Below are 27,675 nucleotides of genomic sequence, written 5' to 3'. Positions count from 1 at the left end.
GAGTAGTCCCCCTTGGCCCGCACAGTCCATGTTGGTTCCGAGACCGGAATGGTCGGAGGAGTGCACTGCGACTGACCAGCACAGCTCTTGCAGCACCTACTACTCCTTTGTTGTCTCTGTATTTTGTCTTTGTCTCTTTCATTACCCCCATTTTTTGGAGGGATGTGCACATAGTAAAATAAATACAAGCTGGATGGAATGTGGTGTGATGGATTTACCTAAAATCAACATCTACACGAAACGTACAAAATAAAACCTGTCAAGGCGACCACCCACCCCCAGAGGACCACGACAACCAGAACCAAGTGATGTTTTTTTCCCCAGTCAAATGACCCTGGATAAGAAGACCACGCGTACACTGGGGACCACAATTGTAAGATCTCCAGAGCGGTCGGCATAGTAGACAGGTTCCACTGTACATGCCGCGGAATTTTTTTCTTTCCGAATTACCGTATACGCGTAGTGTCTTGTAAGTTGTATTAAAGCCTGTCTCATGTAGAAGCCTGCGTTGAATACAAGCTCAGTTTTCAAGATACACAATCGGCACACAAACCTGGTTTTAGTGTGAACACACATAGAAATACCTGGTTTTAGTGTGAACACACATAGAAATACCTGGTTTTAATGTGAACACACATAAAAATACCTGGTTACACATAGAAATACCTGGTTTTAGTGTGAACACACATAGAAATACCTGGTTTTAGTGTGAACACACATAGAAATACCTGGTTTTAGTGTGAACACACATAGAAATACCTGGTTTTAGTGTGAACACACATAAAAATACCTGGTTACACATAGAAATACCTGATTTTAGTGTGAACACACATAGAAATACCTGGTTTTAGTGTGAACACACATAAAAAAATACCTGGTTTTAGTGTGAACATACATAAAAATACCTGGTTTTAGTGTGAACACACATAGAAATACCTGGTTTTAGTGTGAACACACATAAAAATACCTGGTTACACATAGAAATACCTGGTTTTAGTGTGAACACACATAGAAATACCTGGTTTTAGTGTGAACACACATAGAAATACCTGGTTTTAGTGTGAACACACATAAAAATACCTGGTTACACATAGAAATACCTGGTTTTAGTGGTAACACACATAGAAATACCTGGTTTTAGTGTGAACACACATAGAAATACCTGGTTTTAGTGTGAACACACATAAAAATACCTGGTTTTAGTGTGAACACACATAGAAATACCTGGTTTTAGTGTGAACACACATAAAAATACCTGGTTACACATAGAAATACCTGATTTTAGTGTGAACACACATAGAAATACCTGGTTTTAGTGTGAACACACATAAAAAATACCTGGTTTTAGTGTGAACATACATAAAAAATACCTGGTTTTAGTGTGAACACACATAGAAATACCTGGTTTTAGTGTGAACACACATAAAAATACCTGGTTACACATAGAAATACCTGGTTTTAGTGTGAACACACATAGAAATACCTGGTTTTAGTGTGAACACACATAGAAATCATTGTGACCTGGTTTTTAGTGTGAACACACATAAAAATACCTGGTTACACATAGAAATACCTGGTTTTAGTGTGAATACACATAGAAATACCTGGTTTAAACAGAAGCCTGATGTGAATAGAAGCCCAGCCCTGCCATCGGCTTCTACAGGAATACGCCTAGCTTTGATACACGACATTACGGTGCTTGAAGTACGCTCAGTTGTCGCTCACATGCTCGAACACGGTCAATGCTTTCAGGAATTTAGTTACGTGAAGTTTTACAGTTTTACAGTCGCTAAGATTGGCGTGTGCTGACAATGAAACACCACAGCAAGAGTACATAACCCGCCAGAGTGTGTAACGCCTGGTCCAGCTCTGCGCAAGGTCTTGGTCAAGCGTAGTCGGATCTTCTGATGCCATGCGTGCAATCCACACCAGCGCAAAGCCGGTCTCGAGGCACGGCTCCGTGGTTTTTGATCCTAGAGTCCCCGCGACTCCCCGGGTTCCCCTGACTGCTCAGATCGATACGGTATTATGCAGCAAGGACCCGATTACGCTCGACCAAGACCCTATGCAGAGCTGGATCAGGTGTTGCACACTCTGGGGGTTTTGTACTTCAAAAGTACTCTTGACCACACATATGTCTACTTGAAGGTATGCGGCAATGCGAGAGCCCCACGGTCCGCATGCGCATCAAAGAATGCACAGAATACGCATTCGGAAGCAGGCGAGACACAAAGGGAGATGGAAAGAAGAGAGGGAAGGAGAACGAGAAAGGGAGGGAGATGCACACACATCGTGTACTGTCGTAGACATTGAAATCCATTGAGAGGTCAAGCGGCCACATGGCGTTAGCCTTGCAGCAGCGAGCACTGCACGTCCATTTCTGCAGTGCGTACGTGAAGTACAGTGTGCGTGTACACGCTAAGGCAGTAAGCGCACCGGCGCCGATCATACCAGCGGATTTCAATACCCACAACAGTACAACACATGCAAAAAAAAACATACAAACTGAACTTTCTGATCTTACCAGTTCGACAAAGTCACCTGGAAACAAGCCCTTTTGACCATCTTCCCGTATGCCGGCCCACCATCCTTCACCTGCCTCTTGTGTTATTACTCGCACAATGTCACCGCTCTGGACACACAAACACACACACACAAACACACACAAACGCACAAACATACATGTACACGCATAATATTATGAAGAGATTTGACCATCCGCATGCCCTGAAACTGACCCAAGTATCAGCGTTGTCTACGTATCACCCGCAGTGAAACCTTGGCCGGCACATGAGACACTTGACAACATAGTTAATTCTGGGCCCCACCATAATTACACTCACTGTACTTGTACTTGCTCACTGCCAAAACTGGTCACGTGGGTCTCCCCCGGAGAAGGGGCTGGGGGCAGGGGTAACTGCAGTTGGATCAAGGGACGGATACCCTGACGCTGTCAGTCCTTTTTCTGCACCTCATGTCACTGTATACTCACTCACACAGCGGAAACTGCGTAACTGATGTTAAAACCGTGAGATGGCAATTTCTCTTGATGGCAGTTAAAATATTATGACTAGGGTCAAAGACGTGCACCATCACCGTACTGTGGGGTGCCAAGGAGCGGTGCGACTATAACGCTGGAATACCTCATGAACAATAGGAACATGGTCGAATACCACTGTATGGTCGCAATTGCATATACAGTAAAACCAAGAGTGCATAAACAAGAGTATGCAACTGTGGTTATGGGTCAGTGCGCGGCGCGCTGCCTTCATTACGTAACTTGCCTTCATCACGCTCTGAAAGCATGCATTCAAACTCCCAATTTCTCGCACGAGCCCATCCGTTTTGCTCGATTCGTTCCAGTACCTACATAATCTCTGAATTCTGGCGCGTGAACTCCAGTTTCGTACGAAAGTTCATTTCAAACTGGAGGGAAAGTGCGGTGTTTGATTTTCCGCAGTGCGCGGACTGCAGCTGAATGATGTAATGAAGGCAGCGCGCCGCGCATCTGGCCCATAGAAAAGAGACCACAGTTGCATGCTCTTGGGTTATGGACTCTAAAACATGTAACTAAAGAGCACCGTGACTAGCGACCAGCCTGGGACAACAGACCACTTCCGGCGGCCAGGCAGGGTCGGTCTCACATTCATATAATTATGGCTGTGCTGTGCAAACCTCTAACTAAGGACCACCTGTCACTAAAGACCACTTTCTCTGGCCCCAAGGGGTGGTCGTTAATAGAGAGGTTAAGATGCACGTTATTTCCGACGCAACGGGCAATTTCACGCCAAATTTGGCGTAAAAATCAAATTTAGACATGAGCTGCAGGTCACTCGCATTGTTTTTCGACATGCGAGCCAAATAACGCGAGCTGAACTTTCGTGTCATGCTTTAAAGTGTGAGAGCTAGAACGAGAAGAGGCCGGAGCTGCAGCTCACAACACAGGACCGCAACCAGGCCAAAGTAATGTATGTGTTCCCCACACCCCTTGGGCGCCCAGCCATACACCGCAAGTACTACCGGAACTTAATAAAAACCCAAGCTCCAGTCATACTGCCGCACAGAACAACATCGGTACTTAACAAAGGACTTGCAACATGCCCAAGTCGGCGAGTTCAAAATCCGAGATACATGTACTGTGAAACCTGTCTAAGACAACCGCTCAAGGGACCTTCAAAACGTGGTCTCTGTTACCAGGTGATCGCCTTATCCAGGGTAACTAGTCTTGAAAATAGCATCCCTTGGTCCTGGTTGCAGTGCTGTTTAGAACAGGTGGTCGCCTTATCCGAGTGGTCGACCTGACAGGTTTTGCTGTACCAGTAGAGTGCGGTTTGGATCATTCCTGTGATACGCCTCGCAACTGTGGGGGTCTCTAGAACCAGCTGAGCATCGTTGGGTGCATTCAGACTACCGAGAACCCCATCAAATGGTGAACGGCGATAAACCGTGAAGGACATTCGCACTACCGATAAACTAGCGTTACCGTGACGTAAGTCGTGCAGCTCTCACCGCGGCACTGAGAAGGATTTCCCCTTACTCCCAGCCTGAGCACCGTTTTCCTGCCGGAAAGCTGTTTCCGCCGCAGCAGTAAAACCGTTCCGCTGGCAAAATGCCAGTAACGTCACGTGATCAAATCACCTTGGATACTATCCCAGTCCGTCACTTTTTTATCGGTAGTCTGAACGTGGCCTTAGATGCACACACTCACACCAACACAAATCTGAAAAGTCAATTTATTCAATAGCTGTTGTACTTCCCCCTCCTCCTCCTTCTCCCATACACCTGTAGTATTGGCGCACCGTAGCGTAGGAGCACGTGACACTTTGCATGCATGACCTGTCATCTATAGAAACCTGTACGCCGGCCTGATAGACACGCTTTTTGCACACCACAGTCAATAGCCTGAATGCTTCACAGATTTTATTCTTCCTCCTGCCGCCACTCTGTCTGGTCCACACACATAATAATAGATATCACTTTTCCTACACTGTCTCCCTTGCTTTAGCAATTAGTTATGGATTCCGTTACACCGCTGGCGTCTCTTTCTCTTTCTTCATTCGCTACCTAAACATAACGTTTCCATTGTTTCTCTTCGATATTCTTTCCGCTAGTTCTCGCTGTCTTTTCCCGTAGTCTCGATCTTTCTGCCGCAAAGCCCGCTGTTCTCCGGCTAGCTATTCCGTACTCTACGCTGTCCATCTCGATCTAGCGATCCTTCTCCCTGCTCCGCTGCGCTGTTTTATCGATCTCCCCGATAGCTAACTTCCTCTATAAATTGCTAGTGTTCACAATCATTCTTTGCCTTTCCGTGATTCAGACCAAGAGAAGTACGTTCCCGAGAGTTAGGCTCTCTCGACCCCGAGTTCAACTGTGAAAGTCTGCGACTGTGTCGTAGCATTGATTGTGATCGTAGTTTAGAGAGAGAGACTTTGAGTGCATGAACTGTTGATATCGCCGATATCACACTGGTGGCAGCGGTGGTTCGTCCTCTACGTGCTTTCTTCTTTAGTCCTCTTGCTGTCTCGGTCGCTACTTGCTTGCTTCTCTGTCCACTTAGCGGTCCTCGTTCCTCTTGTCCTGAATCTCGTTCACCACCTGCGCTCCGGTCACCATGGCTCAACCTGCTCCTGCTGGTGCTGCTGCTGCTGCGCCTGCCGCCGCCTCGCTATAACCTCCGGCCTCGGAATGCACTCCAGCGACCTCACCGCTATAGACAACCATAAATTGTAAGATCATTTTAAACGTCATCGTAAGACACCCTTATCTATATTGTTTTCCCTGCTTCATTTTTTCTTTCATGTTTACTACCTGTATACTTTGAACACGAGGGCGTGTTCTCAAGAAAACAAGGTGTGGTGTAGTATTGGCGCACCGTAGCGTAGGAGCACGTGACACTTTGCATGCATGACCTGTCATCTATAGAAACCTGTACGCCGGCCTGATAGACACGCTTTTTGCACACCACAGTCAATAGCCTGAATGCTTCACAGATTTTATTCTTCCTCCTGCCGCCACTCTGTCTGGTCCACACACATAATAATAGATATCACTTTTCCTACACTGTCTCCCTTGCTTTAGCAATTAGTTATGGATTCCGTTACACCGCTGGCGTCTCTTTCTCTTTCTTCATTCGCTACCTAAACATAACGTTTCCATTGTTTCTCTTCGATATTCTTTCCGCTAGTTCTCGCTGTCTTTTCCCGTAGTCTCGATCTTTCTGCCGCAAAGCCCGCTGTTCTCCGGCTAGCTATTCCGTACTCTACGCTGTCCATCTCGATCTAGCGATCCTTCTCCCTGCTCCGCTGCGCTGTTTTATCGATCTCCCCGATAGCTAACTTCCTCTATAAATTGCTAGTGTTCACAATCATTCTTTGCCTTTCCGTGATTCAGACCAAGAGAAGTACGTTCCCGAGAGTTAGGCTCTCTCGACCCCGAGTTCAACTGTGAAAGTCTGCGACTGTGTCGTAGCATTGATTGTGATCGTAGTTTAGAGAGAGAGACTTTGAGTGCATGAACTGTTGATATCGCCGATATCACACACCCATCTCTGCTTCCATAATGGTTTGTTCGTTGGTATTTTATTCTAGACTCGAACGGAGAGCCAATGATTAATTTATAGTAAAGAAAGGATCATTGAACTGCAAGTTACTGTTGGTCAGTTTTGTGCAATGTTATCGCATGAGCTGATTGTCAAGTAATTGGTGATGTTTGTGGACAGTAAAGCGTAACTTGTAGTTCCTTGGTGTTTTATCATATTTGGCTGTGCCAGAATGAACAGGCTGGGCTATCTTCTTCCTTCTTTCAATGCATGGACAGGCGAATTGTCCAGGCTCTCACCGAACCACAGACACAGTCATACAATGATCTAAATTGGAGTTGAGCTGAGCACGTGCCCCCCCCCCCCTCCCTTGTTGCTCAGCAGCGATATTATTAGCATTAACATGTGTCTCACTAGCGAGCAATCAGAGACAAAAGTATGTCTGAATTTCCACACCATCGAATTACAATTACAAAATTGTTTTCAGAAATTATAATCGAAATCGGATGGCCATATGGTGAGTAATTATGGAAGAAAAGGGGAAGGACAAAAATCAGTTGTCAGCTGTGTGCCATTTTGTCGCACTCGCTGACTGTATAGTTAAGAAGATCTGGTTACGTTGGTGGACAGTTAGTCATAACTCGTAACATTTTGTCCTTCTCCTTTTCTTCCGGAATTATAATTGTTTGTCCTAAGCACACGTACAGACAGCGACAGCTCCGATTCATGTTCTGCTTCGAAGTCGTACACGGCCGTAGCGAGCATGAACCCCACGCCGCCAGCGTCCTCGTCCTCGCTCTGTTGACCAGCAGCGCCGCTGCCTTCCTGCGCCATGGCCAGAGACCGGTGCACACGCACCGCAGCAACACTACAAATGCCGGTGATATCGTGGGGGCGCAGTTCAAACGACAGCGTCTCCGATTTTATCCGATGCTCGATCGACATCACGACTTTCTACCTTTTTGGCAATTATTATTTTGCTGCTCACTGAAATCCGATCGAGGCAGTCCCACGCTATGCAGCCGATATCATGGATATGCATGGGCCATACACTACAGCGACACGTAGACCTGCGAACACTGGCATGTGAACTGGATGCTGAGCGCCAACTCGACTGCTAGCTGTAGCCAGTGTAGGCTAGTGCAGCGGATTTCACTGTCTGTCTGTTAGTCCATCGGCCAAATCTCAGAAAGGGCCTCTTTCGGCGAAGGTGATGCACTGAAGCTCCAACTAAACGCCCTTTGGCACACTAGCTCGTGAGACCCCATAGAATACGAATCCGATTGTTGGACGTTGCCAATCCAGTCCAGGATAGTCGAACTGGGTCGAATACCTTCTTCCGATTTTCGTAATTTCGTCCACCATTACATCTTTCTCATCGACTTTTTTTCGCTTGGCGAATGTTCTTGAGCCGCTGAGCAGAATCTACGCACGCTCGAACACTTGAAATGCTTGCATGTTGACGGTTCGCAAGATTCTAGCGAGCTTGGTGGAAATCTATTATTTATTTTGACATTTTGGGGGAATCTGAATTAGAACGGTAGAAGGTCATTCGGAGAAGACGGCGTGTCGCCGCTGTCGGATTGTCGCTACTGTGTTTCAGACGTATTTGCTTGAACGTGCTATTGAGGATGGACAGAAGATGAAGTGACGGCTTTCTTGAACACGGACGTTGTGTCTACATTGTAGCTGAAACATCTCATCTGGCGTCTAGAACGCAATTATTATGAGTTGTGAGTGCCAGCTGAGCTGAACACAAGCTGGACACCATTCGTCAGCTGGGAATTTGCATCGAAGCTCTTGATAGCCACGATAAGCATAATTATACAGAGGTAACCTTGTTTGACTCAATACGCATGCAGGTGATACCACTAGTGGCACTACAATATAAATGGTGCAAAATTGATGCAACAGCGAATATGTACTTCGTACAATCACGATCAATTGTAAGGCAAGTGTTCATGCCTGTCATAGAAGAATTTCAGCCCGGAAGTCTTGTTGTCATGGTCATAAATAATACAGGACTTGAGTTGGCTCTGGACATAAACACACCTGTGGTGAATACGGTCATTATTGCGAGAAAAATATTTAGCCACTGTATGTTAACACCTGATGCCGCACTACACGCAATATTTCATGTACATGTATGTGAGACTCAATTGCATCCACAAGGCCGTAGATGCATGTAAGCACACAATGCTGTACAGTATAAGTAGTAGTCGACATGTGGTGCCTTCCTGCTGCACATGCGGCAAGTTGGCAACGACACATGACCTATCTGCACCGCACAGCGTGAGCTTAGAAAGGAATACTGCACACATAGTGCTATTTGTGTTCCGATATCGTTAAGCCGGTATACATGTACTAGTATCCTTATACATGTACCTGGTCACTCGATAGGCGATGCCGACTGTACTAATCTTATCCATATTACCCGACAGGCTATAGCACACTGCGTCAGATCACTATGTAACAAAACAAGAGCTTTGCCCGGGGCGAATATACACTGAAGCAAAGTAGGTTTCAACGGTACAGCACTAGTCACAATGAGGGGAGTTACGAGGATGGTTAGGCCGTGACACATAGATGATGATTGTTAATGATTCATGCACGGTGGAAAATTACCACCAATGGCGATGATATTGCTTTCACAACAATGACATCAGTAGGAGCAGTGACACAACCTTACTGCTCCAAGTAGGATTTACAAGCGAGTGAAGGGAGAGCAGACTGGTCTAATAGCAGACCGGGTCTAAGCAAGGAAGTAACCGGCATCAGAGGTGAGCTTGCACATCAGAAAACAGATGATGATCACCAAACACAGAGAAGTTGGCTATGTGTATGTTTGTGTCACTGCGTGTGCATGTGTGTGTGTGTGTGTGTGTGTGCATGTGTGTTCGTGTGTATGCGCGCACATCTGTGTGTGAGAGAGAAAGGCAGACAGACAGATAGCATATGGTGGGAGGGATCAATGTCTGACCTGAGAGTTAAATGCTGACGGTGTGGAATAGCAACAGTTCGAAATCGGGCAGGGTGGTTAATGGCCCACACTGGAGCCGAGTAGGAGCGCCAGTGGTTGAGGGCTAGCACAGGAGTAGCAGCAGCTCCAGCCTAGGAAGATCAGCTTCTGGATGAAAATCTCCCGGACACAGTAGGTACCAAGCTTCACTAGCAGATTGCCGGCAGGGGTGCACGGCGAGCACCCGTACATCCCTCAAGCCACCAGAGCCGCAGTACTTGGAGACGATCCAGGTGCTTACCCGGCAACAATGCTGAGAAGGCACTGGAGCCATACAGGAACTTATGATCGAGCATGACCACAGATTTGAAATACAGGGTCCGGCGTTGAATACTGAGACAGCGACGTCTCCTCCACAGAACACCACTCAGCCCCACCATTGCATTATTTTCGCTTTTTCATGATTTTACAATTGTGTTAGAGCACACAGCACTCGATGCAACATTTACCAGTGACTAAATAACTCCGCGTCTCCGACCATAACTGCAGCGTTCCCGTGAGTCTGTTGGATTTCCGTCAGCCTGTTGAGATTATCTTCATCTCGTCACATGTGAGCCTGTGTGTTTCATCCGTATCGTGGCACAATTACACAGACACGATTTCCAACTCAGGCCGGTTCCGTTGCTCGAAGAGTTGGCGGTAAGAATTGCTACGCCGTCTGTGGCTGCATGGGAACTTGGCGAGTCGTCGTCTTTCTCCATAAATCCTGATCGTCACGCGAACAACAGCCACTATTGCCTAAAAACTACGACACAACAGTATCAAGCTCGCCCCAGCAGAAGGACACGAATGACGAGCGCTAAGACGGAGAAAGAGAGACAGGGTTAGCGAGAGCTGACTAGTGCAGGTACGCTGTCATCTCCTGAGGTGGTGGGCGAAGCAGCGAAGTGAAACGAAGGAAGATAGAACTTATTAGAAGGCATACGGAGGCACCAAAACCTATTGCCTGTCACATACTAAGTGCCATTTAGGGTTGACAGCTGTCAGCTGACAGCCTCAAAAATTTGAAAATCTGCTCAAAAAACTCTCGATCAGAACTCTGCGCACTCTCAAATGGAGCGCACAGTAAAAAACTCGGCGACGAAGAACGCTTCGTATCGACGCCCTGGACTGAATTCGGCACGTCCAACAAACGGAATAGTGTTCTCTGATATATTCTCTACGTGCTGGGTATGGTCGCGTTTAGTTGGAAGCTCAGTGCATCACCACTTTCGATTTTGAGACTTGGCCGATGGACTATGTGTCAGGTGTATCTACACCGTCCGTACACGTCACTACTCGAGTGTTATGATTGTGACTCCACATATTTCCATCCGTATGACCATGACACTCAACACCACATAACAGCCTTTTTCAAGTTAGTTTTTGTAGACTGACTGCCAGGATGTACATGTACATGTACCGGTATTTTGATACTCCCGAGACGGAGTCCCGACTCCCAACCGGAGCCCTGGCCTGCTACTGTCTACTGAGTCTGGACTGTAGCCTCTTTAGGGACCATCGCAAAAGTTCGCAGAAGCCCCCGAAACGAAGACCGTGAGTTTCGGGCCTGACCCCCCTCCCTCCCCCCTCAAACGAAACGACATTCACAATATGGGCTTCATTATTTCACTTGGATGCTGCACACATAATAATTATTATAATAATTATACTACACAGCAGGGTCAGGGGTTCATAAACCCTATCATATCATCGGCCTATGAACCCCTGCTACTAGTACTAGCAAGAGTAGATAAACAAGAGTGTGCAACTCGCGGATGGGTTGGCCCACGGCGGAATTTTTTGTTGACGTAATCTTTTCGACGACGCACGCGCTGCGAGCCTTTCGGAGAGGTTTCCCTCGTGCACTTGGCGGGTCTTGCACTACAAGGTCGGTGCCCAGCACGTGCTCTCACACTGCTCTGCGGCAAAGTCCGCGTTTCCCTGAAAAAAGGTGACGTCAACAAAAAATTCCGCCGTGGGCGGGGGTATCTGCAGACAGATTGTGCAGAAGAGATCCGGAGTTGCACACTCTTGTTTATCTACTCTTGGTACTAGTGCTAGTACTAGTACTAGCAAGAGTCCATAAACCACGCGTTTTATGGACTCTTGGTACTAGACTACACACAGTGTACAGGCAGCCAGCTACGCGACACGCGCATGACTACGCGTCCTGACAAGCGATCTACGCCGGCTGTGATGGCATGCTAATCTATATCCACGATATCAGCTCCTACATGTCGTCAATACTTTTTTGAATTGAAGCCCGGTTTGCGATTTTCGACACGACTCCCTCCCCCCCAAACGTATGCTCTTCGTTTCAGGGGCTTCTGCGAACTTTTGCGATGGTCCCTTAGGTCGCCATATGCGGATAACATGGATAATGCCGGCAGAAAAATTGGCAGAACTCGGTACTTTTTCTGGTTTATAGTTTCATGCATGTTTGGTATGTGGATAAAGAAATGGAGCAGAATGCCCGCCATAAGGTTTGTATGGTTCTGCCATTATCACTGCTTTTCGAGCAGAATCTGCCACCTTTTTCGAGCATTATCCGCACACCCCTAGAGCCGCCCGGGCCCTAGTAAGGTATAGTTGAAGTAATAGTTGAACTTGTAGGCCGCTAAGCCATACAAACTGGCCCACGCTGGGCTACAGCCTAGGCATAGCTATCGGCATAGCCTTGGCTTAGGCCTAGCTAGCTAGCTAGTAGTACTAGTACTAGGCCCTGGACCTGGTGCCTACAAAAGACAGTACAAATGGCTACATTCCGCTCAGAAGCCTCAGATCATCTGGTTTTGCAGCACCGTCTTGGGAAGCTAGGCTTGGTATGGCGGGGTATGGCGTATGATCACGATGATAGCGGCTGAGCCTATCGGTATCATCGCGGAAGGACCCCTGGCCTGAGTCCTGACATTCTTTTGAGGAGCAACAGTCACTGTAACACGAGAAGGCCAAGGCCCTTTTTAGGCCTTCTCGTGTTACAGTAAAAGTGTTCATCTGATTCTGACATCATCAAGAAAAATCACCCCCTATCATAGTCATAGATGGGCGGGAGCCTCCCTTCCCCTTATGCTGGCCTGCCTACCACAGTAAAACCTGTCAAGGCGACTACTCGGATAAGGCGACCACCTGCTCCAGAACTAAATTATTACTTAGATTAGAAGACCACTGTTAGTGTAACCAGGACAAAGGGATGCTATTTCCAGTCCCTGGATAAGGAGACCACCTGGTGACAGAGACCACATTTTGAAGGTCCCTTGTAATGAGCGCGGTCGCCTTAGACAGGTTTCACTGTACATGTAGTACTACAGTAGTGGCTAGTGCTGTACCCTCTACTCTACTCTAGTCTAGCCTCTCCTGTCTCCGCTTTACTTTGTCTTTGCCGCCTAGCGCCTGCGCGAGTGACATGAGCAGGCTAGGCCTTCTCTGCGCGTGGAGACTCAGTCAGGCTCGAACTCGGTGATGTCTGTTGTGTTGACAATGACAGAACACCACCCCAGCCAGGCACCAGACAGCATGCAATGATGCAGGCAGAGGGCCAGCGGCACTGCCTGCCTGCCAATGCCATGGTGCCTGTGGCATCAAGTCAAATCACAACCGGTAGTTGTACAATGAAGAATACTACAGTGCTGACAACTGAAATCCGATCCCTTACTGAGCGGTACATCGCAAAGACCTGGCGTGGGATTGTAACACTACGAAATACATGTAGAGGCCGCTAGAAAGTGAACGCACCGCCCAGGGGGTCGGATTTCAGTTGCCAGCAGTGTAGTAGATCATGATGATGATGATTATTTATACGAGTACGAGCCTAGCCTAGGCCAGAGGAAAGGAAGAAATAAAGAGGCCTTAAAAAAATACTTTAGTTTAGGCTAGAGTAGTCTAGAGTAGAGGTATACCTCTAGTCTAGACTATAGGCGGCAGTACTACGACTCGAGTACGAGTGCTGTACATAGTAACATACATCAGCCTGTACACCAAGGCCGACAAGGGAAGAGCGTAGTCTGTACGTACATGTACGTACATGTACATGTAGATTGTAGGCGTGTACCATGGTCCATGGTGTAGAATCTACCAACCGTGTACGAGTACATTAGGCCTATAAAGTATAGGGTCCGGCGGATTCTGCCGGCAGAAAAATTGGCAGAATTCGGTACTTTTTCTGGTAAGTTTCATGCATGTTTGGTATGTGGATAAAGAAATGGAGCAGAATTCGAGGAATTGCCCGCCATAAGGTTTGTATGGTTCTGCCTTTCGAGCAGAATCCCCGGTCCCTAGTGTACATGGTGTATACATGTAGCACCAAGACTCAACTCAAGACGACAAGAGCGACAAGACTGACAAGACTGGGTCAAGAGTCAAGACGGCAAGAGAATGCATGGGAGTTACATGACTGTACTGTACATTAATTTTTATGTACAGTCATGTACACTTCATGTAGATCTACACATGATGTACTCGTACTCTTGCAAGCTTTCTTCGTACCGCACTCTTTCTGATGCGATAATCATGATATCGCACTCGCGCATACAATGATACATCAGTACATACTCGAGTCGCGACTTGCATTCTTCTTGTAACTAACACAAATATGTAAGTAATAGTTGTAGTTGTTACAGGGAACCCTAAGTGCTCTTTACAGAGCGAAACAAAAACGGATAGATGCTCAACCTGACGACACGAGACAGGCAGAGAATTCCACCTATCAGCGCCAAGGAAAGAAATGGAGAACATGCCATATCTAGTGGTAGCAGCGGGCAAAGAAAGTGAAGAGAATGATTGCCCTCTAGTGCGCCTCTCGGTGCAAGTAGCAGCCGACTGGAGGGTGAACATTGAGGAAAGAAGAGGACTTGTAAGCTGATGAATACAGCGGAAAACAAAAATAAAAAGCCTCAAGTTGAGACGAGATTCGAGGGAGTATAACTTAGCGTGCCGCAAAACAAAGACAGTCGGGGTACGGCGAGGGAGACCAAAAACCTGTTTCATGCTGATATGACTTAAAGTAACAAGGCGAGAGTATAAAGATGGTGTAAGACAGTGAGCATACGAGTTGCTGGCGTATTCAATAGTGGATTGGATGAGGGATAAATAAAATATTCGCTTAGTTGTGTGATCTACTGTACGGCGGCAGCGGCGGAATGCTCCTATCTTCTTATAAACAGATGTACACACATGGTTGACTTGATCCTCAAAGGTGAGGTGTTGGTCAATAATGAGGCCAAGATAACGCGCTGTGGCAGAAGGTCGAATATCGACACCACCGCATGCAATGGTAAGATCCGGCGGAAGAGGCAGAGCCTTCTTCCGAAGCACCATGAACTTCGTTTTCTGGGCATTCAAGATGAGACCAATGCTTCCAAGGTACGTATTTAGTCTGTTCAACTCACTTGTCAACTTGTGCTGAAGTTCTCCAGTAGACTGACAGTGTATATAAAAGGCGATATCGTCAGCATACTGTTGGGACTCTGCGTGGCGAAGTACTCCAGGGACATGTCGCACGTACAAAGAGAATAACAGAGGCCCTAGCACCGACCCTTGCGGAACGCCTCGTGTACAATGTGTCTCGTCTCCTCTGTTATTTCCAATTTTCACCTGTTGTCGTCGACCCTGGAGATAGCTGGAGAACCACTGTAGTGCTACTCCGCTTATGCCAATAGCTTGAAGCTCGTTAAGTAGTAGTTCATGGCGTACCCGATCGAAGGCCTTGCTCATGTCCACGAGTACAACCCCGCAATACTCGCCCTTGTCCACACTCATCATCCAGCGGTTTACTGCGAGAGTTAACGCATCCTCACAGGAGTGCCCTCTGCGGTAGGCGAATTGCTCGTCTGGGAGAATACGAAGCTCAGCGTGATCTTGAAGGAACCTAATCATTTGCCGATGTACTACCTTCTCAAGGATCTTAGAAACAATCGGCAAAAGTGAAACGGGGCGATAATTCGACGCTTCAGATTTGTCCCCTGACTTGTGGACAGGACACACTGTAGCCAATTTGTAGACGTCTGGCACCATTCCAGTACTCAAGGACTCGTTTATGATCTGCGCTATGGGACCTGCAGCGGCAGGCTCACAGAGGCGTAGGAGCAGAGGAGGAATGTCATCCGATCCAGCTGCCTTGGCACAGTTCAAATGCTTCAACAGGTCGCTTATCTCCAGAGCTGAAACGGCACGAAATTCTTTAAAAGATGGGGCGTCTGCGTCAGCTGTTGTCGAGATGTCAGGTATTAGGTTGCTCAAGGGTGGGCAAGGATTAGGATCAGTGACAATGGACGCAAATGTGGCACTCAGATCGCCTAACGTAGCTTTTGGTTGTTCACGGACAAAGTTGCGCCCTGTGAGCGAGTTTAGAAGCGCCCACTGTTGCCTTGGCTTATTCTTCACATCTCGAAACTCCCTGTTGTAATACTCTCGTCTCAGCTTTCTATTTAACAGTGTGCCTTCCCTCCTTGTTGCCCTGTACTGTTGTTTCACAGATTCATTTCCGGGATGTTTCAAAACCCTCGCGTGGAGGTGCTTGCGCCTTTCTAACAACCTTCGGAGTTGATCGCTTACCCAAGGCTGTGGTTTAGGCTTAGCCCTAGCACTGATGGTAATTTGTTTCACAGGCGACTTTTCGTTCAGAACTCTTTTGCATAGAATAGAGAAGCTAGTTGCCATTGTGTTAACGTCTGGTGAGCCATCTGGGGGTACTCTGCGGAAGGCGGAATCAGTGAGTGCATCAAGCATGGAATCGGTGCATTCGTCTGCAGGCAGTTTCCACAATGGCGGCTTCAAGACGGCAACGTCTGTAGGGCCTTCCCTATCAAAATAATAAATTCTACTACTACTACTACTACTACTAGTTGTAGTAGTAGTTGGTTGTGCACTGATCTGTTCTCTTTTTTATCTGTAGATCTAGGCTACACTGACAGTACATACAGTGTTCGTTCGACATTTTCAGCGTGTCACGTGGTGACTGGTCACGTGTCCCGAAAATTATGACGTACAAGTAGTTTTCTGTCGTCACGGGAGACGTCGGGACGCCAACTCAAACATCAGAGCTCGAGTGATATCACGCCACTTATGTCACAAAAACAGAAAAATTATTGGTGAATGAGTGTTGTGACTTGACCAAAAACAGACAGCGTCCTCAGCCTCAGATCTGCAGAGATCACCGATTTATTTAGTCACTTCGATCTTGCCTTGATCTTGGCTTCTGCAGTTCTGGTTTGGTCAGTGAGTGGTAGAGGGAGAAACAAAGAAACTGAGAAAAATCGCTCGTGCGTTGGTTGTTCATGGTTGTGAGACTTGGTACTGGAGAGAATGGCGACAACTCACGAAAGGAAAAGGTATTGTTCAATGTGTAGGTTTGGCATTATTAATTAATTCCCTGCTCTTAGCTTCACTGACAGTCTGTGCTTGAGCTAACCTAGCACCCGATAGGCAATTCATTTCTAAGCAGATTTCAGTTTGAGCTATTTTTGAGAGTGACATCCTGGAGCGACTCATGTTCCTAGTTTGTCAGAGTGAATGGGGTCGCTGCTAGGTTTTCCTTCAGTCGTAGCTGATGCACTGATTCAACAACCCGTTGTCATGTTGCTTGCTTGGTTGGGCCCCCCATCGGCCTTCCACAATGCTCTGGTGCTGCTGCAGCTGCAGCTCCACAGGATGGCCCAAGTGTCACTATCAGCGGGCATACGATGTGTTTTGTATTGGTCTCGAGTCAGCCGGTGTTCCCTTATGCCTCCAATCGTTTCGTTCCAATGGCACCACCGGTGCCCCATCTGCACTTCCGAGGGTCTTCTTTTCGCCCTGTGACTTTGGAATGAGGTGTCCGTCACGGCTGTGGACGTGAGCTCGTTCTACTTCTAGGGGTGTGTGTCGCGCGTGGAGAATTATTTAGATCGCCGATCAATTCGATTGTCGGACACTGACTAGATCTGTAGACAGCCAGTACTCGATAGACCGTGCGTACATAATGTGTGTGTCGTGCACTTTACGCGTGTACGCACAGACTGACGCGATTAGCTCTGCGCGTGCGTGCAGGGCGCGCCCCGTGGCCGTGGGTGTCTGTGTGTGCATGTGCGTGGGTATGATCACTATCACAATGTCCAGTTGGTGTAAGTAAAAAAAGTGTTGGCTCAGTCCTTAGACTTACAAAATACAACTAATATTTTTGGGGTTCGTGTTTTTTCCTCCTCTCTCTCTGTTTCTTGTATCATCGGTGGCATTCTCTTGTGAAGACCTAGTGTGGTGTCCACAGGCAGTGGTGGTATGAGAGATACTGTGGCTGCTGCTGGGGCTGGTGCAGCTGGTGGTGCTGGTGTTGAGGTCCATCAAAGTGCTCTTGGCTCTCCACCTTCTCGCATCTCTCCGTCTGTCTTGCGCCGTAAGTTCTTGTGTGCTGTGGCTGTCTGTGTGCTGTGTGTGTGTGTGTGTGTGTGTGTGTGTGTGTGTGTGTGTGTGTGTGTGTGTGTGTGAGAGAGAGAGAGAGAGAGAGAGAGAGAGAGAGAGAGAGAGAGAGAGAGAGAGAGAGAGAGAGAGAGAGAGAGAGAGAGTGTGTGTGTGTGTGTGTGTGTGTGCTGTGCTGTGCTGTGTCTGTGTTTGTCTATGCACATTGTTTGTCTATGCACGTGTGTGTGTGTCTGTGTAAATGTAAATGAGCATGCTCAGTCCGTGCACATTACTCATGCGGGCATGCTCAGTTTGCGCACAATACTCGCGCTGGCGTGCTCGGTCTGTGCACAATACTCATGCTGGCATGCTCGGTTTGCGCACAATACTTGCGCTGGCGTGCTCAGCCTATGCACAACACTGCTGAGCACAAGGATCCTGATTAGACCCGTTGTTATTTTGTTTTTGAATTTACGTTTTCCTTGCCTCTCTGTGTGTTCTAGGTCTCGCAGATACACCCGGCCTGATGCTGTATGAGGTGAGAGTGAACTCTACGTGTGTGTGTGTGTGCGTGCGTGCGTGCGTGTGTGTGTGTGCGTGCGCGTGCGTGCGCATGTATGTATGTGTGAATGAATTCATTCGGATCTTGTCCGCCGTTGTTGCTACAATGATAGACAATCAATGGGCGTACGTCCAGTGCATTTGCGGACTGGCGTGCTTTTCTTGCAACGGGTGTACATGTCTGCTCTCGTTAGTAGACAACGCCGGGGGTTTCAAAATTGTTGTCTAAAAACGAGTATTATAATTCATTATACTCTCCGGACTGGCATGTATTAAGGGGTCGTCCATAATTATCGAACTTTTTTCACGAAACGAAATAATTTCGTTATGGGGTGGGAGGGGGTTGACCAATTTCGTTTCAGAAAAGTTCGATACATGTACATGGCCATAGGAGCAATGACACACTTGCGACTTTTCTTGTATATGCATGTACATGTATATGTCAACAATTTTTACGTTCTGAGGGGGAGGGAGGGAGGGGTTGGGTCTAAACTAAAATAATTCGTTTGGTGAAAAAAGTTCGATATTTACGGACGGCCCCTAAAGACTGTTAAATGTGTTACAAGCGCCAGGGTGTTTTTTGGATCTTTGTCTACTAATGAGGTTTGTCTTGTTACCAATGTCGTGCTAACAAGGGTGGACATGTAAATGGTGCATGGTGTGTGTATGTGTGTGTGTATGTGTGTGTATATGTGTGTGTGTGTGTGTGTGTGTGTGTGTGTGTGTGTGTGTGTGTGTGTGTGTGTGTGTGTGTGTGTGTGTGTGCGTCTGTGTGTGTGTGTGTGTGAAAAAAAAGACCGAAAAGTAGAGATTCACTGGCCAGAAAAAACACTTCATAGCTGTGTGGTGTTGACCAGGCTGAATAGTGGTGGCCAATTCTTCAGCCTTGCAAGCTGTTGAATGGTGCAATCCCAGCACAAGTTGCTATGGCTTCTGCTGTAGCATCGCTATCATCGCCTCCGGCGATGGGCGTCCAATGGTCCAATGGTGTGTGTGTGTGCGCGTGTGTGTGTACGTGTGTGTATGTGCATGTGTGCTTGTATGTGCACTCTGGTATGCACACTCTCTCGTGTGTTCATAGGTGAGTGACCGGGACACCTTTCCCAGCGTTGCCGTGCGGTTCAACACCACACCGAGCTCCCTTCAGCAGCTCAACAAGCTGACCAGTCGCAACATATTTCCCGGCCAGGTAAGAAGATACATGATAAGAGAGGCGACGTGTGTGTGAGCTGATCACACACCGTGTGTGTGCATAGATTGGCAATGTGTGTGTGTGTGCGTGTGCGTCTGTGTGTGCTTCTGAGGTCATTGGCTCCACGCAGTGTGGTTTAGATTTTGTAGGAGTGCCAAAACACGCACGCAATCTGACAGTATCCCAGTTTTTCTCCCCCCCCCCCCCCCCCACACACACACACCTCATTTTTTCTTTCTTGTTTTCTATCCAGTCTGACCTGATATGCGTGTTTGCAACCTTTGTGTGTATATAATGTTCCGCAGCACATCGTTGTACCCGATCCAGTCTCTTTGGGAAATACCCGCAGAGGGAGTGATGTTGCCGAGACAACGCTGACAACCAGGTTGCCGTGCTCGCAAACTGTAAGCAGACGGTAACCGTCAGGAACTGTGACAGTCTCAGTGTGTGTGTGTGTCTGTGTGTGTCTGTGTGCCATATGGTGCAGTGGTATGTGCAGCGATTTCCAATCGATAGATTGCGGGTTCGATTCCCGACGATTATGGTCACACACGTCTTTCTTCTCTTTCTCAGACTCTTCCTGACTTTTTCTTTCATTCTCCTGGGTGGTTACCAACAGCCAGTGCATGCCGGAGTATGTGGTGTGATGTGTGTGCGGGGAAAAAAAAAAATGAAAAGACCAAAAATAGGGATTCACTGGCCAGAAAATGTCACTCCAAATAGCTGTATGGTGTAGACCAGGCTGAATAGTGACGGTCAATTCTTCAGCCTTGCAAGCTGTTGAATGGTGTAATCCCAGCACAAGTTGCTATGGCTTCTGCCGTAGCATTGCTATCATCGCCTCCGGCGATGGGCGTCAAAGGTCAGCTGTCTGTGTGCACGTGTGTGTGTGTGTGTGTGTGTGTGTCTGTGTGTGTGGTGCTACTCCTGCTGCAGCTGCTTCTGCTGGTGGTGGTGGTGGTGGTGATGTGTATGTGTGTGTTTGTGTGTGTGTGGTGGGGGAGGGGGGTCTTTGCTGTACTATGTTATACAGTACTGACAATATAGGGTTTGATAGCAGATGACTAGACACATGACATTGTATTGCGGTAGTGTATATCCAAGCTACTCTCTCTCTCTAATTCACAGGTGGTGGGCACTTTGGTATTTTAGCTTGTATAAAGTTGGAAGGCAAAGCTGCACGAGTTCCCCCAGTTGAGGTCTCTCTCTCTCTCTCTCTCTCTCTCTCTCTCTCTCTCTCTCTCTCTCTCTCTCTCTCTCTCTCTCTCTCTCTCTCTCTCTCTCTCTCTCTCTCTCTCTCTCTCTCTCGCCCTTCCTCTCCCTCTTCCTCTTCTCTCTCTCTCTCTCTCTCTCTCTCTCTCTCTCTCTCTCTCTCTCTCTCTCTCTCTCTCTCTCTCTCTTCTCTCTCTCTCTTCTCTCTCTCTCTCTCTCTCTCTCTCTCTCTCTCTCTCTCTCTCTCTCTCTCTCTCTCTCTCTCTCTCTCTCTCTCTCTCTCTCTTTCTCAGCTCACTCACAAATTCACTCACTCTCTTAGCCTCTGCTTTTCTTCCTCTGTGTGTATGTGTGTGTGTGTGTATTTTCTAAACCCTACAGTCCAGCGGCGTCAGCTCGTGTGACTCAGAGCGAAGTGCGCTCTCACCGGTGTCCGCCGTGCCCACCTCGTCTTGCCAATCCGTCGGCGAGGTCACCTCTGCCTGCTCCACATCCTCAAGCTGCACGTCCCTTAAGTCACCCAGTGCTGTCGCCTCCGGAGCCGCCGTCGCCAATCGTAGCAAAATCTCGTCAGTTGGTACCAAGGAGAGCGTTTCCTCCCCAAGCAGTTCCTTACACGTTGTCGAGTCCTACTTTTCCGATGTGGATGAAGTGGACGATTTGCCCGTGATTCGAAACAAGCCTTCGGCCATGTTGCCAAGCAACCAGGAACCACCGCCGCTAGAGATCATAACCGACAGCTTGGTGGCTATTGATGCACAGATCGTCAATGTGGAGGAGGTGAGTTCCTGATTCTTCTATCATTGTTGTTGGTGTTGGAATGGTGGTGGTGATGGTGGTGGTGGTAGTGGTGGTGGTGGTGGTGATGGTAGTGGTGGTAGTGGTGGTGGTGATGGTGATGGTGGTAGTGATGGTGGTGGTGGTAGTGATGGTGGTGGTGGTAGTGATGGTGGTGGTGGTGGTGGTGGTGGTGGTGGTGGTGGTGGTGGTGGTGGTGGTGGTGGTGGTGGTGGTGGTGGTGGTGGTGGTGGTGGTGGTGGTGGTGGTGGTGGTGGTGCTAATTCTGTGTGTGTGTGGGGGGGGGGGGGGGGTTCTGCTGTCGTTTCTCCGTGTGTTGCATTTTGTACTGCCATAGGGTCTGTTTTCTCTGCTGCTGCTATCACCTCCCCCCCCCCCCCCCCCCCCCCCATGCAAGTTCAGGACCCCAAATACAGTCAGCTTTGCGTATAACGACTCTCGACGGGGCATCAGAAAAGTGTCCTTACTCGTGAAGTGTCCTTATACCCGAAGTGTCGTTATACCCGAAGTGTCGTTATACCCGAAGTCTCATTGTATGTATACAGGTTGGATGGGACTTTGCTCTGGGCATGGAAATTCTGTCGTTATTGGCGAATTGTCGTTATATCCGCAGTTGTTATTAGCCAAGTTGACTGTACGTGTATGCACTTTGTATCGGATTTCACTGAGCACAGCTGTATTTCTGTGTGTGTGTGTGTGTGTGTGTGCGTGTGTGTGTTTCCATGACGTGTGCTGTAGGGCATCGCACGCGGCACGCTACGGCTGACCAGGGATCGCATTGACTTCCAGCCGTGGGGCGCCGACCGGCTGGTGCGCTCCGTCGGCGCCGACTCGTTTGTCTGCAGCATGCATTTCTCGTCCGTCACGTCTCTGGGCATGTTCCCGGACCTGGTCAAGATGTCCGTTCTCGACAAACCCGTGCCCATGAGGTAAGATGTCGTCCGTAATTATCGGTCTTTTGCTGCACGCAACCAAAACGTTTTGTTTGTTGGGTGGGTTGGGGAGAGTTTCCCCCATGCAGAAAAAGTCACAAACTGCACCCCACCCTCTGAGTTTCTTGTACTCTTGGTCGAAGAGACCATCCTGCCATACATGCCTGAGTGTATGCATGCACATATAGTCTTGCATTGTGTCTGAACTCTGCGTGTGTGTGTGTACTTGTGTGTACTCGTGTGTACGTGCGTGCACGTGTGTCCTGTGCATTCTCCGTGCAGCCGTAGCCGCTCGCAGACGTCCGACTTTCTGTTCGTGTCGTGCGACGAGTGGTCACTGATCGCACCACGCGCCCACTGCACCCTATCAACGGAAACTCCAGCACCAGCATCACAGCCATCAGCGCAGCGGCCAAGCCAGGCCACAACGCAGCAGCAGCAGCCATCACCATCAGCTGGTGCTTCTCGTGATAACAAGGACAACAACGGCCTGCCAGTACTGCAGACAGCGACGTCATCGTCAACAGGTGCACGACCGTCTCCGGCCATGAGATTGCGAGCGATTGCAGCGTCGTTCACGCCACCGCTGGTCCGCGCCAGTAGCAACGGATCTCGAAGGTACGTCTTCGGGTGCTGTAAAACATGTAATTATTTTAGGTGCATTAAAATTTCGGTGGCAGAGACCTGCCAGGTTTCAGGTGTAATGTAGAATTAGGTGACCAGCATTCCGTTCACATACAGTGCATACTCTAGTGCCTTTTAGGTGTAATTTAGGTGGCTGATTTCTGTACCGAGATCACCGAAATTAAAGTTGTACCGAAAATTACATGTTTTACAGTACATTGCGAAGAGCTGCGCTTCGGTCCTCTGAGCTATGCTGAGGAGCTCTAACAGAGCGAAACAGTTGCTGTCCACAGATTTGAGTGTTTTGCAGTACATACGTGTACGTGTACATACAGATTGGGCATGCGTACAGTGAAACCTGTCTAAGACGACCGGCCGCTCAAGGGACCTTCAACATGTGGTCTCGGTAACCAGGTGGTCTCCTTATCCGGGGTCGTTTGACTGGAAATAGCATCCCTTGGTGCTGGTTGCAGTGGCCTTCTAGGACAGGTGGTGGCCTTATCCGAGTGGTCGCCTTAACAGGTTTACTGAACATAGAGGGGTGTGCAATTTCTGGACGAGTAGGTCGTTAGTTGGCTTGCACATTGTGCGGGTGTCGGCATGAGTGGAACGAGATCGATGGGAATCAGTGGTATGCCCTCTCCTGGGGCTTGTACTGTCCCCTCATGCACAGCTGCCACGTGGAGTACAGCATTGTACTGTTATGATGTGGTGCTAGCAGCCCATGTCATGTGATGTCATCATCCTGCAATGATGACATCATGCAGACGTTTGAAGTGGACCGTGTCTCGTGATGACGTCATGCTAGCAAATCCTGTGCTGTGTGATGGGTCATCCTGCAATGATGACATCATGCAGACATTTGTAGTGGCCCGTGATGATGTCATGCTAGCAAGCCATGTGATATCGTGTTTCATTGTCCAGTGATGAGGTCATGCAAGCAGTTTTAGTGCTCCATCCAAAATGATTCCGTATCCCATGATGGCGGCATACTAGCAAACCCTGTTGGTTCATACGAACACACAATACAAACTCGTATACAACTTTGCTGATCTACGAAATTGTGCTTCTTGGAAGTGATTTCAGTCTTCTTCTTCTCCTCTTTCCTGTTCAGTGCTCCCAGCCCTGCACCCTCACCGGGGAAGAGCCCAATGCAGAGACAGACAAGCGGCAGTAGTGACACAAAGAGTAGCGGCTTGACTACTGCCGGACCCACAGGTAGTGGTTCGTCAATTGGTCGCAGTCCGAACAAGCGGAAAGGTCTCTTCCGGCAACGCTCCAGCACCCGTATGTAACACAGCTCGTGTTCTTCCTTTCATGTAGTCGGGAGATTGTGATGAGTGTCACCGCTTGTGACAAGTGCATTCTCTTTTTCATGTCTGTCTGTCTGTGTGTCTGCATGTGTCTGTGTCTGTATGTGGCCTCATCTCGGGCTCTGTCTCTGTATTTTTCACATTTTTCTTCTTTTCTCATGGTACCAGTATTAATATTATGCCGCCTGACCTCTTTGTGTGTGTGTGTGTGTGTGTGTGTGTGTGCGCCTGTGTGTGCGCCTGTGTGTGCGCCTGTGTGTGTGTGTGTGTTTCAGTGGATGATGACATGTCTCGGCCAGCGCTCCAACACATGTCTCTTCCCGGTTACCTGTGCATGAGAACGCAACCGCTGAGTCAGGAAACGTCCGAGCCGGAGAAGGAACACGTGTTTGCCATACCTGGAGCGAAGTGAGTTCTTGCTGCCCAGGGTCTGTGTGTGTGTGTGTGTGTGTGTGTGTGTGTGTGTGTGTGTGTGTGTGTGTGCATTATGGAGAGGGGCACATGCACCGGTATGTGTGTTTGTATATATAACAGTATAACCAAGAGTAGATAACCAAGAGTAGATAACCAAGAGTAGATAAACAAAAGTAGATAAACAAGAGTAGATAACCAAGAGTAGATAACCAAGAGTAGATAAACAAGAGTGTGCAACTCGCGGATGGGTTGGCCCACGGCGGAATTTTTTTGTTGACGTAATCTTTTCGACGACGCACGCGCTGCGAGCCTTTCGGAGAGGTTTCCCTCGTGCACTTGGCGGGGCTTTGGACTACAAGGTCGGTGCCCAGCACGTGCTCTCACACTGCTCTGCGGCAAAGTCCGCGTTTCCCTGAAAAAAGGTGACGTCAACAAAAAATTCCGCCTTGGGCGGGGGTATCTGCAGATTGTGCAGAAGAGATCCGGAGTTGCACACTCTTGTTTATCTACTCTTGGTATAACTGTATACCGTATATTCTGTATTATAAGCGTCGTGCTTCTATTTTTTCAACACCTCTCTACCCCGTGCTTATATTGGAGACCGCGCTTATATTGGAGACCGTGCTTATATTTTTTTCAACCAATATATCCATACAGAGCAAGAAGAAATACATGCTAGATATCATGCATGCAGCATTGATTTCCACCAAGACCGTGCTAATAATAGGGACTGTGCTTGTAATGTTTCGAAAGGTGCTCACAGTGTGCTAGTAATGGAGACCTGTGCTTATAATAGAGAATATACGGTATGCACGATGTTGTGCGTGTGTGTGTGTGTATGTGTGCGTGCGTGCGTGCGTGCGTGCATTTACGAATTACGACTTGACCGAGATAGACCCTGCTCTGACTCCCATTGTCTGTTTTTTTCGTCTTGTGTTTCATCTTGTTCTTCATGCTTTCAGAAAGCAGTTGGTATTCGACTTCCTCTGCCACAACATCCGCAAGCTGAAGAACGTTCCCTTCTCGGAGATATCTCTTCTCTATAACAATTTGCGAAGTAACGCCGCCAACTCCAGTTCCGGTGCGGCCAACGGCAACGGTGTTGGTGGTGTAGCTGGCGTTCCTGATGCTGTTGTCGGTGGTGTTGAGGTGACGTCCGCGCCCGTTGGTAGCGTCGGCACTAGTACAAGTGTGCCGGGCGGCATGGTGCGAGTTGTCTCCTCCGGCTCGGATGTGGTACGTTTTCAAGTGCTTTCGCATCTTTTCACGAGTTTCAGATACTCCAGATTACGCTAATATGCATGATCGGATAGGGTCGTGACCTGCAGAAAAAGTGTGTTGCCGGTTATGTTCAATCTTTTGGTGTGTAATGTTTGATTGCGGACCCCCCCCCCCCCCCTCTATCTTCCTCTCTCTATGTCTCTGTCTATGTCTGTATCATACACAGAGTCCACACCACTATCCCAGCGACTATGCCGTCGTGTCCATGAAGAAACGCTCCCAGTCGATGGGCAGTGATCCTCGGTCGGCTGGCAGCATGGCGGCGCGTAGTCTCTCCATCGAGGAGGGCTGGTACTATCTTGAGCCGAGTGACTTGGATCCGCCAAAGCCTGCACGGTAAGTGAGCAGCACGCATGGCCCATGTATTACACGAGTGCTGGCCATGGGCATGGTCCCTGCATAAAGGCCGATTCGTGCTTCATTTCGCGTGCGGGAAACGCGTCGCGTCGCGAAAAAGTTGATCTGAGCTCAACTATTTCGCACACGGGAAAGTCGTCGCCCGGCGGTCGCACGATGGCTTTCCCGTACGCGAATTAAAGTATGAATCGGCCTTTACGCGAGTGCTGGGCGTAGAAAGCGTACACTTTACAAGAGAAGTTTTTAAATGACTAGTGTAACAGTTAGCTAACTCGACAGCCCTCGAACTCATACTTTATTTTATCCGTAGCACGTTATAATCACAAGTGCTATGTCCATTGTACTTAGGGGTCGTCGGAAAAGTTTTTTTGTCATCCCTGACACGAACATCATTCGTTTGGGGGGGGAGTGCTAGCCAAAATCGCAAGGCGACCGACACCGTACATATGACATGTACATGCAGGTGATTTTCGTTGTCCAGCACAGCAAGCTGTGTTCGTTTCAGAGGGAGGGGAGGGGGTTGGAGTACGAAATGAACGATGTTTGTTTCGGGGACGACGAAAAACTTTTGCAACGACCCCTCACTGAAGTTTCGCTGTACGTGTATATTGTAGAACGGGTAATTTTAGCGTTTTCCCATTGTCAACCGGTTAGCGACGTTTTATTTTAGCGATTTGCAGCGATTTTACTCACGGATCACCAGTGCACTACTAATGTCTCAACGGATTAGCGACTTGCAACTTAAGCGAAAATGAGTAGATCGCTAAATTCGCTAGGGTTTTTGTTTTTACGTCGCTAAAATTACCCGTTCTACAGTACCGTAGTGTAGTCTTGTATTGTACTGTAGCCTGTCTCACATGCTAGAAGCCTGTTTCCAATACAAGCCTGGTCGTTCAGGATGCACTGGTGGCACATAAGCCTAGTGTTAGTGATGACGTACATACATTTAGAAGTGTGTGTGTGTGTGTGTGTGTGTGTGTGTGTGTGTGTGTGTGTGCGTGTGAGTGAGTGTGAGTGACTATGTGTGTGCGTGCATGTGTGTGCATGCATGTGTGTGTGTGTGTGTGTGTGTGTGTGTGTGT

At 48.2% G+C, this 27,675-nt stretch overlaps 1 protein-coding gene across 2 annotated transcripts in view; it reads left to right on the top strand.

The window, feature by feature from the left end:
• Window positions 1-16,649: 16,649 nt before the first annotated feature.
• LOC135822903 (oxidation resistance protein 1-like) overlaps window positions 16,650-27,675 on the top strand; it is a 16,331-nt gene continuing 5,305 nt past the window's right edge. The window contains exons 1-12 of one of the 2 annotated variants that reach the window (XM_065335742.1): window positions 16,650-16,864; window positions 17,759-17,904; window positions 18,413-18,447; window positions 19,552-19,659; window positions 19,968-20,066; window positions 21,256-21,654; window positions 22,411-22,601; window positions 22,887-23,222; window positions 24,343-24,515; window positions 24,817-24,949; window positions 25,918-26,191; window positions 26,403-26,572. In XM_065335742.1, coding sequence (XP_065191814.1) covers window positions 16,839-16,864; window positions 17,759-17,904; window positions 18,413-18,447; window positions 19,552-19,659; window positions 19,968-20,066; window positions 21,256-21,654; window positions 22,411-22,601; window positions 22,887-23,222; window positions 24,343-24,515; window positions 24,817-24,949; window positions 25,918-26,191; window positions 26,403-26,572 — 2,090 coding nt within the window. In that variant the 5' untranslated portion in view covers window positions 16,650-16,838. Of the gene's footprint in view, window positions 16,865-17,029; window positions 17,636-17,758; window positions 17,905-18,412; window positions 18,448-19,551; window positions 19,660-19,967; window positions 20,067-21,255; window positions 21,655-22,410; window positions 22,602-22,886; window positions 23,223-24,342; window positions 24,516-24,816; window positions 24,950-25,917; window positions 26,192-26,402; window positions 26,573-27,675 lie in introns of those variants that run through there. The other variant, XM_065335743.1, reaches the window with a different exon arrangement.

This window comes from Sycon ciliatum, chromosome 8, assembly GCF_964019385.1.
Source record: "Sycon ciliatum chromosome 8, ocSycCili1.1, whole genome shotgun sequence".
In the NCBI taxonomy this organism is placed as follows: domain Eukaryota; kingdom Metazoa; phylum Porifera; class Calcarea; order Leucosolenida; family Sycettidae; genus Sycon; species Sycon ciliatum.
Note: the sequence above shows the minus strand (reverse complement) of the source record. Positions and strands in the feature narration are given on the sequence as shown.